This window comes from Panicum virgatum, chromosome 3N (assembly GCF_016808335.1).
Source record: "Panicum virgatum strain AP13 chromosome 3N, P.virgatum_v5, whole genome shotgun sequence".
Classification (NCBI taxonomy): domain Eukaryota; kingdom Viridiplantae; phylum Streptophyta; class Magnoliopsida; order Poales; family Poaceae; genus Panicum; species Panicum virgatum.
In genome coordinates, this window is record NC_053147.1 from 3,906,047 (window position 1) to 3,924,337 (window position 18,291).

At 42.6% G+C, this 18,291-nt stretch overlaps 2 protein-coding genes across 4 annotated transcripts; both read right to left on the bottom strand.

Moving 5' to 3' along the window:
• Window positions 1-995: 995 nt before the first annotated feature.
• Window positions 996-3,495, bottom strand: LOC120666653 (zinc-finger homeodomain protein 3-like). Of its 3 annotated transcripts, none has more exons than XM_039946550.1 (2): window positions 2,679-3,495; window positions 996-2,338 (listed from the first exon to the last, which is right to left on the bottom strand). In XM_039946550.1, the coding sequence occupies exon 2, from the start codon at window positions 2,292-2,294 to the stop codon at window positions 1,344-1,346; it is 951 nt and encodes a 316-aa protein (XP_039802484.1). In that variant the 5' UTR covers window positions 2,295-2,338; window positions 2,679-3,495; the 3' UTR covers window positions 996-1,343. The 3 variants fall into 3 exon arrangements, with proteins under 3 accessions (XP_039802484.1, XP_039802483.1, XP_039802482.1); XM_039946549.1 differs by having other exon boundaries at window positions 2,556-3,495; XM_039946548.1 differs by having other exon boundaries at window positions 3,031-3,489.
• Window positions 3,496-12,554: 9,059 nt separating this feature from the next.
• Window positions 12,555-18,043, bottom strand: LOC120667177 (AP-2 complex subunit sigma-like). The gene is made up of 6 exons (XM_039947238.1): window positions 18,033-18,043; window positions 16,767-16,923; window positions 16,597-16,647; window positions 15,551-15,724; window positions 14,423-14,482; window positions 12,555-12,881 (listed from the first exon to the last, which is right to left on the bottom strand). The coding sequence occupies exons 1-6, from the start codon at window positions 18,041-18,043 to the stop codon at window positions 12,840-12,842; spliced, it is 495 nt and encodes a 164-aa protein (XP_039803172.1). The 3' UTR covers window positions 12,555-12,839.
• Between the last annotated feature and the right edge of the window lie 248 nt (window positions 18,044-18,291).

An 18,291-nucleotide genomic window follows, 5' to 3' on the forward strand; every position in this document is an offset into this window, starting at 1 on the left:
GCACTGTGGTATGGATCCGAACGCAGCACTAGTCCTGGTAGGAGTGTAGCGCTGATGCCACGGAGTACATCACTACTGATGCAGGGCCCCAGACCGTGCCAGTCTTGGACTCTTTCTAGAGGAAACGAAATTCTGGGTTCAGGTAATCAGGTTATTGCCTGGCAAAGTGGCAAGCATGGCAACAAAACTTGAGGCCAAATGTACCCACACAACACAGACACAGTGGTAGATAAGCGCAGGACTGATCAGTCCTCGTTCCCCGGTGAAGCTGCAACTTCTCCTCACTTCGTCAGCCACAGAGACCGAGAAATGCGACTTCTTTCTTGCTCCCCTTCCTTCAGACAAGGGGGTAGGAGCAGCTGATTTTTTTTTTGAAAAAAGTAAACTAACAACAGAAAAAGAGCTGCAAGAAATGAACCTCATGTTGATGGAAGATGGCAATGCAGGCAGGATCAAAAGAGTTTCAGCTCCCCCAAACCGAACTAATAATCACTGTCGTCCACTGCACGGCAGATCCTGTTGCATTGCATTTGCATGTTGCTGAAGGCTGATTGCACATAGTGGTAGGAAGGGGAGATCAGATCAGGTGATCAGATCAGGGTAGGGAGGGTAGTTCAGTTTGATCGATCAACCACCCCCCAGGCCCCCACACACTACACACTGGCACACTTCACAGCAGGGCATTAAGTGGCTATCCATTTTGGGATCGGCTCGCCACATGCTCCCCTGCCCCCCTGCACACCCACATCTCTCGCTCCAGTCCTCTGCTTGGCCCCCCAGCTCCAGCAATAATTCAGCCAGCCACCAAGCCAGATTGCCCAGCAGCCCAGCACCATCCCTCTGACCAATCATCAACTCCCAACGGCCCCTGGCCTCAATCATTAGCCTAATCCAACCATAAATGGGTTTCAGAGCTACTAATAATACTAGTACGTACTAACAACCATGCACACTGCACAGAGCAAGAACAGTAGCATGATGGAATGGAAGGCGCATCACAACAAAACACAACACAACACAAGAGCTTCATCAGAGTTAACAAGTGATGTTCAGTCTCACCCTCCCACATCAGTCGCCCGAGCAAGCAATGGTAGGCAGCAAGTTAGCTAGGGACATCAATAAGAAAGAAAGAAAGAAAGAGAAAGAAAGAAAGAAAGAGGAGCTACAGAAATCAAGCATGGAGAAAAGAAAACAAATCCGTGGAAGTTGAGCATCAGTTCGATTGACGGACGGATGGATGGAACAGTGGAAAGAAAAGAAGCCAATGCAGCTAGCTAAGCTAGATTAACCGGAGCTAGAGTGAGGCGATCGCCGTCTTGATCAATGTTGGGTTTGTTGGTTCGTTAATCCAGCCGGAGCTGCTGCGGCGGCGGGCTCCGGCTGGGGCTGGGGCTCCGCCCGGGCCCGCCGGGCTCCGGGAGCGGCATGCCGCCGCCGAGCTGCCCGAGATGCTCCGGGTCGCCGACGAGGTGGACCCGGCCCCCCTCCTGCTCCTGGCCGCGCCGCGCCAGGGTGTGCTTGTTGTTGTGCATCCACACCTTGAGGACGCGCCGCTTGACGCCCACCTCCTGGCAGAAGCGCTGCACCGCTGCGTCGTCCAGCTTCTGCAGCCGCCACCCGGCCTCCTCCGCGAACCCCAGCATGCGGGCCTTCTGCTCCGCCGTGAACTTGGTGCGGAACCGCTTCCGCGCCGGCGGCTGCTGCGCCCGCGCGTCGTCGGACTCCGCCGACGCCGCGCTGTGATGCGCCTGCTGCTGCACCTGCATGGCGCTCAGCGGCATCACCATGCGCGTCGGCGCCGGGGGAAGCGCCGCCACCAGCAGGCCCCGGTGGTGGTGGTGGTGGTGGTGGTGCGCCGCCGCCAGCGGGCTCAGCGGGTGGTGGTGCCCCCCGAGCAGCTGCCCGCCCGGCGGCTCCTTGCGGTGGAAGTTGCGGTGGCACCCGCACGCCGAGCACCGGAGCGCATCCAGCGACCCCTCCTCCCCCGCCGGCATGAACTCGCCGCACCCGTCCGTCGCGCTCCCGCCGATGGCCGCCGCGTGGTTCTTCAGGCACTCGCGGTACCTCACCCCACCTACCACGCCTCCGCCTACCGCGCCCACGGGCACCACCGCCAACTGCCGGTTCTTCGCCTCCTCCGGCGGCGACATGTGCCGCCCGTTCGGGCCATGGCCATGCTGCTGCGGGTGCTCGTGCTGGTGCCCGTGGTGCAGGCCCAGGTACGGCGAGCCCCCGCCGCCGCCGTGCATTGCCATCGGCACCGGCAGCTCGCCCTGCGCCCCGGAAAGATCCATCCTTTGCTCCCTTCCTCTGCCGCAGCTCCTGCTCCGCTGCAAATCTGCAATGGCGTGCGCGCGCGCACAAACAAACAATTGAACAAGCAGCAGGAAGGTGAAGTGAATGCCAAGACGACAGCTTGGAGCTTCCAGGCAATGATGTATGAGAAACAAGAATCTGGTATGCCTTGGGAGGCTCAAAAAAAGTGAAGGAAGGAAAAAAGATGGATTGATTCTTGGAGAGAGTGAGAGAACAAAAAGGGCCAAGAGGTTGTGGACCTTGTGGTGGCCTTGGGATCTTGGCAAGAAGATACCAGTCCCAAACTCCAAGATGGGGGTAACTCTACGTCTCTAGTACTCCTACAACTACTCCTATGTTCCAAGGTTTCTTGGGCTCCTCACCATGGCCATGCAGAAGAAGATCAGTAGTAGAATGAATGGTAGAGGAGGATGGATACAGTGGCTGCTGTCTGCAAATGCTTTGTATTCACACCACTACTTGCTGCTTCCTGCTGGTTGGTGTGTGGAGGATACTTTCTCTTGTGTACTCTTCAGTCTTCAACAACACACAAGACATACATGGACCAGCCTTTGACCTCTACTCCTACTCTCCCACTTTAGTATCTATGCTAAACATTCTGCGCTTTTGTTGTAGGAAGAACAGTGTAGAAACAAAGGGGAGGCACAAAAACACAAAGGTGAAGAAGAAGAGAGTAAAAAACAAAGATGAATAGAAACAGAAAAGGAAACATACCTCGCAGTGGCTGCCAAGGGGCTAATCAGGAGGGCAAAGAGGGAGCAAGCTCATGCCTTCTCAAGCCTTGGCCTCCATTGCTACAAGAAACCAACCTTACTGCCCACCACGAACTACTACGGCAAAGTGGTAAGGAAAACACAGGAAAATGTCAATGGTAAGAGATAGCAGGCTGTGAGCTAGGGATGGCCAATGGGAGGAAGGCTTGTTTTCTCTGATGTAGTAGTAGTGGTGTGTAATAACAAGGTGAAATGAGAGAAGGGAGGCAGCAAGAGAAATACTACTAGCTACTAGCTTCTGGTGCTTGCTTTGCTTGCACTGTCAGGAATCCAAGCTTGCTCAGAGAGGGAGAGAGCCTGTGGCCTTGTGTGGTGTGTCAGGAGCTGTACTGCAATGGTGAGAGAGGGTGGGAGCTACAGGAGCTGAGCGCGTCCATCGGTCCATGGATGTCCCCTCCCTTATTTTACTGAAAATATTCAGAATAATGAGTGTTTTGTTCAGTTCCTTTCTCCTCTTTTTCTTTCCTATTTTCTGAGAAAGGGATCGGCCAGAAAACGAGTTTAAGCAATTAATTGCTTTTGTGTCCATTCGCAAAAAAATATTATGGTGCATGCTATCATTTTTTTTCTTTCTGAAATAGTATGATGCATATTATCCAGAAAATTGAGTGTGGAGCAAGGTTACCGAATCCCTCCTCCTTCAGTCTGAAATGTACAAAAACAACCTCACGTAATTTTTTTTCTAAAACGTCTAGTTTGCCCTGCAAAAACCATATGAGGCGATAGTTGATATTTACATTGTATTTCTATATATTCTTTTTGCGACGGCGTGTGTCTATATTAAAACTTTCAGTTTTTTTGCTACTATGGCATTCTTCCCACGAAAAATACTACTCCCTCCGTTCCAAATTATAAGTCATTCCAAGAATCTTGAAGGATCAAACCATATCAAAGTTTGACCAAATTATAGAGAGAAACATAAAGATTTACGATATCAAATAGGTATACTATGAAAATATAGCTAACAAAGAATCTAATAATATTTAATTGGTATCATAAATGTTATTATCTTGTTATATAAATTTAGTTAAACTTGAAAAACTTTGATTCTCCAAGATTCTTGAAATGACTTACAATTTGAATCGGTGGGAGTAGAATGCAAACAAGAGGACAGAGCAGCATAGGCACACTCTTCACCAGCCACCTGTCCTGAAGCCAAGCTTACACTATGCTGTTTGTTTCAATGGGAAGCTTCTTTTGGGGAGTCAAACTTGCCAAAAACCACGCAAGAATGAAGCTAGCCAATGGCAGCCCAATCACTTCCCCCATTTGGTCATCAGAAATGACCAGATTAGATTAAAGGGTTAGTTGGATCCATGCCACTACAATTTCTTGAAGTTGGATTTCATGTTGAAATCCATGCCATTGAGTGGCATGATTTTGAACATGAAACCCAAATTCACGGAGTTGTGGTGGCATGAATCGAATTTTCCCTAGATTAAACCGCCACATACAGGTCCAATTGTTTCGCACCACATGTATCCCTGTCACCCAACAGATTCTTATCATTTGGAACTTTGCACACGATTTTTTAGTCATCAATTGCTGTATGGGCAAGCCGTGCAGAAGATTAACCTCAGGCCCACCTAATCCCAGCCTTTAGTTTGGGTCATGTGTAAAACCTTCTGCTTTCCTGATGGTGAAATGGGTGGTGGCTGCCACTGTGTCTACTCACTGCACAACATTCTTCTGCCTGTGAACCAAATTGACAGGTCTTCCTTTAAGGCTCAGGTGGGGATTACAGTACAAATCTGTGCTGTGCAGTGGGGCATGGTATTTACTACTTATTACTAGTGGCACATTCAATTTTGCAGCTGGTTCAGTAAGAGCTCAAGTTGAAAGGTTTCAATTTCACAAGAATTTTGCCGAAACAAAATCCTATGATGGTCCATTGCACATCTGGTACAGTACAAAGGAAACTTATTGCTGTGTCCATTGCATCCTTTCACTCCAAAAGCTATGATGGTTAAATGAAGAAATTGTATCTTACACAAAGTTTTCTATTGTGCACATTCAATACAAGGTGAATGTAGAAACAGAAAACCGAAAACTTTTTTGGCCTTATTTTGTTATTTACCAATTATCAAATCAATACCACGTTACATATGTAAGATGAGCATACATATCTGTGTTGGATGGTGCTGCTCTCAAGCCCACCACACTTCGTAGAAGCGCCAGATCTAAGGCCAAGGCTGATGAACATACTCTTGAGAAAACTGCGCATATGGCTGCTAAGAAGAACCTTGAAATAGGTATATCGTTTACCAGTTTTTCAGATTCGCATGTTTTGGAAAACCTTGGTAGGGTAGGCTTCAAATTAGGCCGGACTGATGAAATTATTAAAGCTTCTACTGTCGCTATCAAAAATCTAGAAATAGATAGGTTGGTGGTTCGTGCCAATAAGAAAAAAGATAATCTAAAATCTAAAATTTTACAAGTTGAGAGTGATGATGAATGGGATGCTAGACTGGATGCCGTTCTCAGCCACGCTTGTGGTAATCTAAATGAGAACTTGCAAGACCTGGAGTCTGATCACATTATAGATCTTTCTCCGGTCCGGCTGAAGAAAAAGTCTAGTACTGCCAAAAATCCTAAAAATGGCAGAGTTCCCAAAAAACCAAAAACCCCTTCTAAAATTGTTATCAAATGAAAGGGGTTTTTTTGGAATAGCAGAGGTCTTGGGACTTGGCTAAACACAGGTTTTTGTCTGATTTAGTTAAGGAAGAGCAAATTAATTTCATAGCTCTTTCCGAGACTGGTAGGGATGATTTTCCAGATCACGTTTTAAAGAACCTTTGTGCGGGCCGGGACTTCCTTTGGCATAGTATGGCCCCACATGGTCGATCTGGAGGTATTCTACTAGGTGTGGACCTGCAGGTTTTTGATATTGGAGCCATTGCTGAGGGAGATTTCTATGTGAAATTTATCTTGAGATGCAAAAATGATGGCTTTAAATTTGTGCTATATACGGTTTATGGCCCAGCACAATATCAAAACAAGCAGGCGTTTTTGGTCGAATTGGCAAACACATGCTCAAAGGAGTCTCTTTCGTATTTAATTGGAGGGGATTTCAATATTATGAGAAGACCGGAAGATAACAGCTCCGGGGTGTTTGACTTTAAATGGCCAAATTTGTTCAATGCTGTTATCGAATCTCTTGATCTCAAAGAGATTGTTATGTCTGGGTGCCAATTTACATGGGCGGGTCCTGGAGACAATCCGACTTTTGAGAAGCTGGATAGAGTTCTGGTTAGTACAGATTGGGAAGATAAGTTCCCTCTATCGTCAGTACAACCAAGAGATCGAGATATTTCTGATCATACCCCTCTAATTCTTAATACCGGGACGTCCACTCACCACTCTGATCAACGTCCTTTCAAATTTGAGAGAGGATGGTTGATTAGGGATGGTTTCTACGATATGGTTGTAAGCATCTGGCAATCAGAAACGTATGGACGTACTCCTTTGGAGCGGTGGCAGAATAGAATTCGTAGGCTCAGACAACATCTTAGAGGCTGTGCTAAACATACAGCAGGAACATACAGAAAAGAAAAGAAGAAACTTCTAGCTCTTTTAGAGAAATTAGATAAGAAGGCTGAGATTACCTCTCTTTCAGATCAGGAGGTTAATTTTAATCACTATCTAAAAGAGAGATTAGTTCTCCTTTTGAGGGAGAAAGAAATTAAATGGTATGAAAGAGCAAAGGTGAAAACGCTTCTAGAGGGAGATGATAATACAAGATTCTTTCATCTAGTGGCTAATGGGACACACCGAAAACAACATATTTATAAACTTGAAAATGATCAAGGAATTGTTATCGGAGATGACCAGCTTAAGAGCCATATTACTCAGTTTTATAAGAACCTTTTCGGGTCTCCGAATGCTTCGGAGATTACACTTGAGGAAGATCGAATTCAGGATATTCTACAAGTGACCCAAGAGGATAATGAGGTGCTCACTAGTGAGTTCACTGAATCTGAGGTGAAAAATATTGTATTCCAGATGGAACACAACAAGGCTCCAGGTCCTGATGGCTTCCCGGCTGAATTCTATCAAGTTTTCTGGGAAATAATTAAGGATGACCTTATGGCTCTCTTCATGGATTTCCACAAAGAGGATTTGAACCTCTTTAGTCTCAACTTTGGAATTATTACACTAATTCCAAAAGTTCAGGAGGCAACTAGAATTCAACAATATAGACCTATTTGCATCCTCAATGTCAGCTTTAAAATTTTTACTAAAGTTGCCACGAATAGGTTGAACAAAGTTGCCCAAACAGTGGTGAGTCCTATGCAGACTGCCTTTATGCCAGGCAGGAATATCATGGAAGGAGTAGTCATCTTACATGAAACTATCCATGAACTGCATACTAAAAAACAGAATGGGATCATTTTTAAAATTGACTTTGAAAATGCCTATGACAAAGTAAAGTGGTCTTTCCTTCAACAAACGCTATGCATGAAAGGGTTTTCTCCTAAGTGGTGTAGATGGATTGAAAGGATGATCTCTGGTGGAAGTGTGGGAATCAAAGTCAATGACAAAATTGGTTCCTACTTCCAAACTAAGAGAGGGCTCCGTCAGGGAGATCATATGTCACCTATTTTATTTAACATCGTTCCTGGTATGCTGGCTCTCATCATTAAGAGGGCAAAAGACGATGGTCAAATAAGAGGTGTCGTACCTCATCTTTTGGATGATGGTTTGTCTATCCTGCAGTATGCTGATGACACCATCATCTTTATTGATCATGATCTAGAGCAAGCAAAGAATCTTAAACTTTTGTTATGTGCTTTCAAGCAGTTATCTGGGTTAAAGATCAACTTCCACAAGAGTGAATTTTTTTTGCTACGGAGCGCCTAAAGAGATGCAGGATTTTTATACTGATCTCTTTGGTTGTAATGCTGGTGAATATCCTTTTAGATATTTGGGGATCCCAATGCACCATAGACAGCTCCTCAATTCTGAATGAGGAAAAGTTGAAGAATGCTTTGAGAAAAAACTCTCTTGTTGGAAAGCTAAATACCTGTCTTATGGGGGCTGTTTGGTTTTGTTAAATTCGGTACTTAGTAGCCTACCCATGTTTATGATGTCCTTTTTTGAAATCCCAAAAGGGGTGCTAAAAAATCTTGATCATTTCATATCGAGATTCTTTTGGCAAGGCTCTTCTGTTAAACATAAGTATCGACTTGCCAAATGGGACATATTGTGTCGTCCTAAGAATCAAGGAGGACTTGGTATCTTAGATCTGCAACTGCAGAATAAATGCTTATTAGCAAAATGGTTAGTTAATCTGCTTAATACCAATGGTATGTGGCAAAGTCTACTAATAAACAAATATCTAGGATCCAAGTCTCTCACACAGGTGAAGGCTAAACCTTATGACTCTCATTTCTGGAGAGGTCTTATGAAGATCAAAGATGAGGTTTTTGCTAATGGCTCCTTCATTATTAAAGATGGGAGCAAGACTAGGTTCTGGGATGATGCATGGGAAGGTCAAGTGCCATTCAAAGACAAATATCCATCACTTTATAAGATTGTGCATGATCCTCATGCGACTGTGGCCAAAGTCATGGCCACAAGACCACTCAATTTATATTTTAGGAGGGCTTTGGTGGATATCAAGCTGGTGGAATGACAAAACTTTGTAGCTCAGATCGCTAATGTTCAACTGGTGGATGGGTCAGATACGTTTAGATGGAATTTGACCAATTCAGGGTCCTTTACCGTTCAATCTCTGTATCTTCATTTATTAGATAGACATCCGACTTTCAGTCATAAGATGATCTGGAAATTGAAAATTCCTCTAAAGATTAAGATTTTCCTCTGGTTTCTTCAAAGGGGGATACTTTTAACTAAAGACAATCTTGCTAAGAAGAACTGGACAGGAAGCCAAAAATGTTGCGGTTGTAATAGTAATGAGACTATAAAACATCTTTTCCTGGACTGTCCTTATACGAGAATGGTTTGGAGGATTATCTTTTATGCTACAGGTTTAACACCACCTAGATCAATTAGTCATATGTTTAATTCTTGGCTGTCTAATCAATCTAAAAAGATTAGGAATTTCATCTAGGTGGGGGTTGCTGCAGTATGCTGGGCGATTTGGAGATGTCGCAATGATATTATTTTTAACAAAATCAAAGTTGACTCGATTTTGCAGGTCATCTTTAGAGGAACGTACTGGTTACGTTTCTGGGCGCAGTTGCAGCGTGAGGAGCACGCCAAGAACGCACTCTCCAGCTTGAGCAGACTAATTGAGATAGTAGCTCTTGATTTAGTTAAAGGAGGGTGGAAGCATGCCTATCGCTTGCAGTAGTTCTTTGTCTTTCTAGAGACTGGTGTGCCTTTTTCTGTTTTTGCAAACGTTGTAATAATGGTTGTGTATGCCCCTGGTCATAGAGGTCGGATTTGGAATCCTTTTTCTAAAAAAAATATAATTGTTAGAATTAGATTCTTTTTGAGGGAGGATAGTCTTAATCGCTTTTTTTTTCCAATGAATATATAAAGTTTCTCAGCATGCAAAGTGCACACGGAATTATCTTTAAGGTACTACATTAGCACCTCCTTTATCTCTCCATCAGTTGAATGTCCTCCGGATCGGCGAGAATGTTCGGTCTTGATGTTAGAAGGCTGTATGAATACTCATCCAGCGATCTTTCTCTCTCAAGGATAGACAAAAGATGCATGGATCCTAGCTTCTTTTGCGCTCCTTTTTATAATTCAATACGAATTTGGCTTTCAATCATTTGCATTATTCTTTGCTTTTGGTTTTGTTTCTCCTGATCTGATCCTTTGCATATCCGCATCACTTTATTCTTGAATACACTGCGGTCTGCTTTATTCTTGACTAAAATGTAACTCCAGTGACCTTTTGTCGCCTTCCTTTCTGGTCTTCTGATTCGTTTCTTAGTCTTGGGATTATGTTAGATGCTGATTTCTTGACCAAGAATAATATGACACTGATAAATGATGCCAACAAAAGGTGCATGAAAGAAAACCAAGACTATGTATGCTAAAGAATGGTAGTAAAGATGTTTTTCTATAAAAATTCTATGCTAGAAAAAAATAGTTATAGTAATGAATTATTTTCACTCGAAGGGTGGAAATGCTTGAAAAATGGTAGCACGGTGAGCATGGAATGCAAATTGTTTAGTGGAAGCAACTGGTTATCACATATCTGAAAAAATGATAGCACAGATATCTTAGCATGTATGTTATGATAGTTAAGTTTGGTTATATCACTATATGATACCAACTGTCAATAATAGTGCACATGCTGGAATGAAACCGAGGGTTAAAACTAGAAAATACACCCAATTGTCACTATATGATACCAACCTTTTGGTTGGAATGTTGAATAATTATCGTAGTTGATGAAATTTTATTGCTATATCTAGAAATGCTTCAATAAAGATATAAATTTGTCGAATTACGTTTCAAACATTTTTTTAAAAAAAGAACAACTGGAAAAGAACCTTGAAATTCACGCCAGATGATCACGGACAAAAACCCAGCGCCTTTGGATGCATGGACTCTGGTCCTCCTGGACCACCTGATCAGGTGTGCCCCGCTTGAGAGAGAGAGAGAGAGAGAGAGAGATCAGATGCAGCACCAAGACTCCAAGAGTGCATGGACCATTTGACTCCCTGTTTTTTTCGTTCTACACTGTCGGACTGAATTTTCACAGCAGAGCTAAGTTTGGAGATCCGAGTCTTGCTGTCGTCCCGGGCCTCAAAAGAGGAGCCTATCAAGCTTCTTGCTCCTCATCGCTGCCAATCATGTGTGTGCCCTACATGTTGTTAGCAAGGATTTCGATTGGCATGCATGCAATGCACTAAACCTACTAGGTGTGGACCAATTCAAGGGCACTGGACGTTCATTAAACAGTAGATCATGCCAGATCGAAATCTTCAATTTTCAAAAACAAAAATTGCTAGGTCGAAATCTTGGCTTCTATAGAAGTTAGAACAGCTGAGAGCTGAATAATCATGGAAATTCCAGAGAGAGCAGATGCCAGTATTTATTCTCAAGAAAAAATTCAGAGAGAAAGAGAGACTTTTTTTAGGTGAAGACGTGAAGTACGTAGAGATTATTCTCGAACGCGTAAAAATAATATAGAGACAAAATGTGGCATAGCTGAGTAGTGGAAAAGAAGCAACTAACAACCAACACAAGGATACACGCACACTTTGAACCACATTCACTGAAAGTTAAGCAATTTTTGGTTCTAGGGAATCATTTCTAAATTGCATCATCCAAAAGGTATGGAATGGGTGGCTGTACATCACTGTTGATCCTGATAATCCCCAACGCTTATCTCTTCTTAACCCTCCAATATCTTTTGATCGCAACGAAAACATCGGTAATCACCGGATTAATGTGGTCGGCATGCATTGGATTCTTGGGACCGGCCGTATGGCAAACTAGGGACCAATTGGAAATTGCTGTACAGAGGATCTCATAAAACACAAAGGGATTATGTGCATCATCCCAATTTGTTGTTGTGTCACAATCCATGTATCTTTCTCCTCTGCAGCATGGTTTCTCTTTTTTTTTTTCCTTTTTCACTTCTCAAGCTTTTTCAAATGGCCGTGCCACTTACATATTTTGCATATATGCTAATTAACCAGGTTCACTTAAAGCTATTTGTGTTTGGTCTAGTTTTTTTTATTTGGGCACATAGTTTATTTATATTAAATTCACAGTCACGACATTATTACGAAATTGTGTCTATGTGGATCGCTATGTAAAAAATAATTTGACAAACTATCAATCAAACATAATATAGCTAGCTATTGAGTTGAAAATTCAGCTAAACCTTATGTTTCATATCTTATTTGCAAAATTTCATCTTCCATCCTCATGGGCTCACGTTGATGTTCACATCATGCATCATTACTTCATTAGCTAGTTTGAATGGTTTCATTTGATAAGTTTCACTACTTAACGGCGTTGATTTCAATAAAGTGAAATATGCATAGAGGTTTAATAATCAAAACCAAAAGGCTTGATTGAACATAACTCAACACAAGGACTCAAATAAACAAAAATAAATCTTTTGCAGCAGAATAAAAAAAGTGTTTTTGAGGTTTATATACCATATATTCTGGTGGGCAACTCTGGCTTTCTTGCTTGCATATGTCACCAAAAGATGGAAGGCGTTGGTAAGTGTACCTATTAATGAACCTTATCACTCCAGGATGGTATATATGGCATTTATGGCACATCCTTAGATATTTGGAAGCATATCAAATATGTGCGCTATTTTTGTTTTAAAAAGAAAATTCTGTAAAAGGTGTGACAAGAATAGCCATTTTCATCCATCCTTTTGTATATATACATGTGGCTAGGGTTTGTTGAGTTACGTGGCGTGTTACTTGCAAGGGAGGTAACAGGAGACTGCTGTGAGTGATCATTTTCTTATCTTTAAAGATACACACCGAGTAAGAGCAAACTCTTACTCGGTAGTGAACAATGATCAGTACTGGTGTCAAAAGTGCACACTTATATGATCACTTAATCAGTGGGTTTGTTCCTTTGCATAAAATTCATACCTTCACATGGCCAAAATATGCACCATTAACCTCACGAAACAATGAAAGGGTACTTACAGACACACAGTCCTGAAGGGTTCAAATGGAGCAAGGATAATAGCACAACAGGTACAAAGAACTGTACAAACAAAATATAAGTGACTCGTTGATAGGGCAGAACAGGCTTGTCCCTGATTATATCCCATCCAATTTCTCCTCATTCCAGCTTCTCAAGCTCGCCCATCCTCTCTATAATTGCCTGAAAAATATGCAAGTATACGACTTCATGTAAAGCAAAAAAAGCATGTCTTGTTTTCCAGCATAAAGTCTGGAAGTTGCAGTGAACTCGGAAGAAACATGGCACAACAAAATTCTATATACATTTATGTTGACAACTAGAGATGCAGGTGGTGAACTCACTACATCAGCTCATTTGCTTGCCTACATGCATGCATCCATCCATATAATTATTTCAAGTGTGTTCTGGGTTGACCTGATGACCTATGTTGCCCGGATACGCGGATACAGATACCGGTACGCGATACGGGAAAACTCCGATACGCCATTTTTCCAAAAACAAGGATACGGGGATACACCAATATATATAAAAAATAAAAATAAATAAAAGTTTCAGGAACTAGAATGTGAGAAAATAGAAGTTCCAGGGACTATAATGCGTCATAAACTCATATATTCATATGTTCTATAATTATTAGAAAAGGAAAGGGGAAAAGGAAAAAAGAACCAATCTTATCTTACATGTTCGTCTGTTCCATGAATGGATGTCGGTCGTCTTCTTTTCCAACCTCCGGCTCTCTCTCTCTCTCTCTTTCTCTGTGTAGCGGCCAACTCCGGCTGCAGCGGCTCCTCCTCTCCCTCTTCGGAGGCCGCGGCTCATCCTCTCCCTCTCTAGCGGCCGCGCGGGCCGTCTAGAGGCACACTCCGGCGGCCGTGGCGGCCCGCCAGCGGCGAGCTCCAGCAGCGCAGCACCACCCTAAATAGTGCTTTAACAGATGTGCGGGCCTCTGTCTGGACAGGCCGCGTAGCCGCTGGAGCAGTAGGAGGCACGGACGAGTGGGCGGGCGGAGGTGACGGCAAGGGAGCGACGAGCGATGGGGAAGGAGCAGGAGGAGGCACGGGCGGGTGGCCGGGCGGCGGTGACGGCAAGGGAGCGATGAGCAGCGGGGAAGGAGCAGGAGGAGGGGTGGGTGGGTGGCCGAGCGGTGGTGACAGGCTGACCCAGAATAAACAAAACTTGCATCCCAATGAATTCATTGTGAGATGGGAAATAAAAGTTCATTTAACCTAGAGCTGTCTGGGAGAATCGCAAATAGTGCGGGTATAACTAGAGAGAGAAATAACCAGAGAGAGAGAGAGATGGGTGATTTATCAAGTACAGTGAATGATCTTATGTTTTGACACCAAAACAAATTAAGGGCGACAAGATTTAGAAAAACTGAGAAATGTTTGTAGTCCGAAGAGCACCATTTTGTAGAAGCCCATTTAGCTTGACTCCATGCAAACTGACAATACTCATGATATACATTCAACTGATCTCAGTTAAAGATAGGATAGTAGGTGCATAAAGGAAATCCTTTTATCATTCCAGAACTCCTATGTTCAAGAAAAAGTTATATTGTACCTTTGACTTCTCACTAACTTAAGAAATTGCTAATTGATTTTCTAATTATATTCTGTTACATCATATGCTGGGAAAACAATGGAAGCTTCCATCAATATTGCTGATACAAATAATGCATAGGTGACAGCAATATGTATTATGATGGGAAAAGGTAGTACCCTTTTGCTTGTTTCTTGAAGCTCTCCAGCAAGAATAAACTCATCCAATATCAAGTAGACCTATAGCACACAGCCAAAAAGGTCAAAAAGCAAATATGCAAACAAATTTCGGCTACAAGAACAATTTATCAAAAAGTTAGAAGGTCTAGCAAAATCAACGACAGTTAGATACTTTAGTTTCTTTTCATAAAGACAAAAAATTAGAACGATAAGCAGTCAAATTTGACCTTAATTGTAGCAAACATAAAGTTCACAATGTTTATTTTCAAATCAGTTTCAAGTAGACTGTTCTCACTTCTAAGATTTGAAGATTTCTTTTTTAATGTCTAATGCAAATACAATTTTGAGTTTTGACAATATTGAGCACAACTTTGGAGATTTCCATATATGCAACCTCCCAATGCATAGGTAATCGTTTACTGAATAGGAGTACACTAGGCAGTGTAAATACTGGAAATTTCCATAAATGCTACCTCCCTATGCATAGGTAATTGTTTATTGAATACAATAGGCATGGTGTAAACGCACATTTAAAGATTATCATTTGATAACCTGAAGGCGTTATCTATTTATTGACACATAAAAAATGGTGATAAACATAGTACCAGAGTATTGGGAAACTGGGATAAAGTAACTAAAGATTGTTAGGTTCAAATACATGGAGTATGCAGGAGTAACATATTATATCGTTTGCAGTTTTCCAATGGCCCCTTCTATCATCTACGTTCAGTTCTATAACATCTTAGCGAGTAACAGATGACAAGTAAACAAAAGCAACACCAAATAAGTGCTAGCACATAGGCATGAATTTGGTCATAAAAAAATTGACTGGCTAAGAAAATATTTAACCCTAACATATTAAATTTCTATCAGTTGACAAAGGAAACTCTTTCGAACAGTTATTTAAACTGCATAACAGACCAAATGTAAACACAAGTAATGCTGAAAAAAGAAAAACTTAAGCAGAATACAGTAGCACTAGTTAAAACACACGGAAATTTGGTTAACAATGAACTTGTTGAGAAAACTCAAATAGAAATTAATCTTTATTTAAATATAAGATGTGATATGATCAGTACTTCAAAAATATTGCAGATTGCTAGATTAGCCTAGTGAGATAGCAGTTACCTTGTGGAAGTTAAATACTAAATCAAGTTCACAAACATTGCTGAAGAAATGGTCCAATATCTCGACAAACAAATGGATACATTCCAAATATGCCAACTCATTGTCAGTGATATCCATGCAGATTGAGAAAAAAAGACCTGCATATCTCCTGTAGATGACTTTGTGTGTACGGAACTGAAAGAGAAGTCCCACCATTAGTTACAAGGGGAATAACGTAATTGAAGGAAGCTACACAACTGGCTATCACACTGATATACAAATAGAAAATATAGTATGCACAACCCATCTTCATCTAGCAGTGTTTTAGAAATTGAACACTACTAAAAGAGAAATTTTAGAGATTTAGGATATATAAGTTTATCATACAATACCAATATTGAGCAGTACTCTTAGTGATAAATCTTGAAAACATATCCTAAAGAGGCACTTGTAATATCTACAGTACAGATCTTCTTCTCTATTTCAAATCAGTCAGCGGAGTGGTTGATCTTGCTTCTCTTTCATGGTCATATTAGATATCTAATCATGAGTTTCTGGAAGTTAATTATGGATAGGTTTTTAGTGTTGTAGGGGGATCTTTACTGTAAGAATAAAAGAGGGAGCAGCCAAGAGATGAATGGATGATTACATGACAACAAATAAAAATTGGCATGAAGGTAATGCATCCCCAAAATAATTCATGGATAGTAAACAACCTCATCTGTCAGATATTCACATACTAACCTACATCTCCATCCTAAGGTCCTGTTTGTTCCAGCTTGAAGTTGTGAATTGTAGGTTTTATAATCTCGAGCTGAAATAAACAAGCAGATTTCTCATCCTAAATTGCAACAGTCCAAAGAGACAAATTGTTACAATCCAACATTCTGCCCCCCCCCCCCCAGGTTGCAGATTGTTCTGCTTTTCACAATCTAAAAGCTAAAGCATATGACCTAACTCACGTATTTTAACTCAACAGCAAGCAAGATTTGATCTTGCCTTTAATCAGATCAAGGACACAACACTTATGTTTTCTGACAACGAAAGCAAGAGCGCGAACTACCCACCTCGACGAAGTTGGTGAAGTTGGGGTCCCGGTTGACCATGAGCCGATGCACCTGGATTCACATCAACCAAGAACCAAGAAAAAATCACCACGGGATCAGCAATGCCCAATTCAAAGCTGGAGCCCAGCACCAAGATCAAATCTTTCTTGCCCAGCAGGCTCACCGCTCACCTCGTACTCGACCTTGTGCTTCTCCGAGTCCTCGAGCGGGACGTAGTACTTGGCCAGCCGAGTCTTCCCCTGCCGGTTTTGCAGCAGGATGAACCGGATCTGCGCCGGCGAGGCAGATTGAACCAAGGTGAGGAACAAGAATGGGTCAATGAAAGAACTGTGACGATGGGATGGGTGTTCGTTACTATGGCGGAGGACGATGTTGATGCTTCAGAATCGGGAAGAACAGGGGCGCGATTCGGGCGCAGGGGAAGAAATGAGAAGGATTTTTGGTTTCTCTGTTCTTTTCGTTTCCCTTTCCAAATACGCTAAAATGTTGTTGGGCCATATGGTATGCTACCTAAGCAGGCGCCTTTTTTATTTTTATATTTTTCGAAAATATTTTTTACAGAAATATATTTTCAATATCACAATTTACAGTTTTGTACCCCTACCGCCCGGCAGGGGGGCGGCAGGGGGCCTGCCGCACATCAGCGGGGCGGCAGGGACTTATATATAAATTGAAAAAAAAATTATTTGCGCGGGAGCCCTTGGCGGGAGCCTGCCGCCCCCCTGGCGGGCGGCAGGCCCCCTGCCGCCAATCCACTGGGCGGCAGGGGGCCTGCCGCCCGCCAGGGGGGCGGCAGGCTCCCAGCTATGGACAATTTGCTGTAGCCATTAGATGTGTTTTAGATATGGATACAAATAAAAACCATTAGTAAAGAACATGAATATGAAAAGTATAAGCTAGCAATTCACACACATACGCAAATGAGAACGAATAGGTGATGTATGAGAAGGAAATAAGTATAACATGATGACATGTCCATAACAAAAATACAGAAACAACTAGAAGCACATCCTAACCACCCCGGCCACCCCGGCCATGTCGACCTCTTTTACGCTGAGCGTGGACGTGGTCTGTAGAGTAGGTGTGTCGCTCTGGAGGCCCTACGTCTCTACCTGGACGTCCGGTGGGCACAGGTGTCTGGAAGGTAATATCGGCCTGCGGGTTAGGTGTAGAAAATAACCGACTCCAATCTTCGAAGTTCGCCTCAAAGGTATCCTGTGTGGGCCCTATACAGTAGCAATTAAGATATCTTAATATCGTCTTATAAGTCATATATTTTGGTATATATTCATCATACGTACCTGGTGGTGGTGGATACGAGGAATGACCCATATCAGGAAGCTGGTGGTGCGATCCTGTAAACCGTTCAAATTATTTAAAATATTCATAGAGATAAGAAGCACATGATAAATTCGGGCTACAGATTAGGTATTTACCTTGCGTTCATTCTGCTGTCACCGTAGGGTAATACGAAGAAGGTCCAGCATCATACCCCTGTTGTGATCCTATATGTAAATACAAAAGGAATTAGACTTCATACCACAATTAATTGAAATTAAGATATTGACTATATGTTTACCGAAAGGTCGTGGTGGTGCCTGTGTTGGTTGAAATGACATCCCTGCAGCTGGTGCCATGGTACTAAACTGAGTCCCTCCGTGAGGTTGGTAAGGTGGGTGTGCATCACCTGTATGG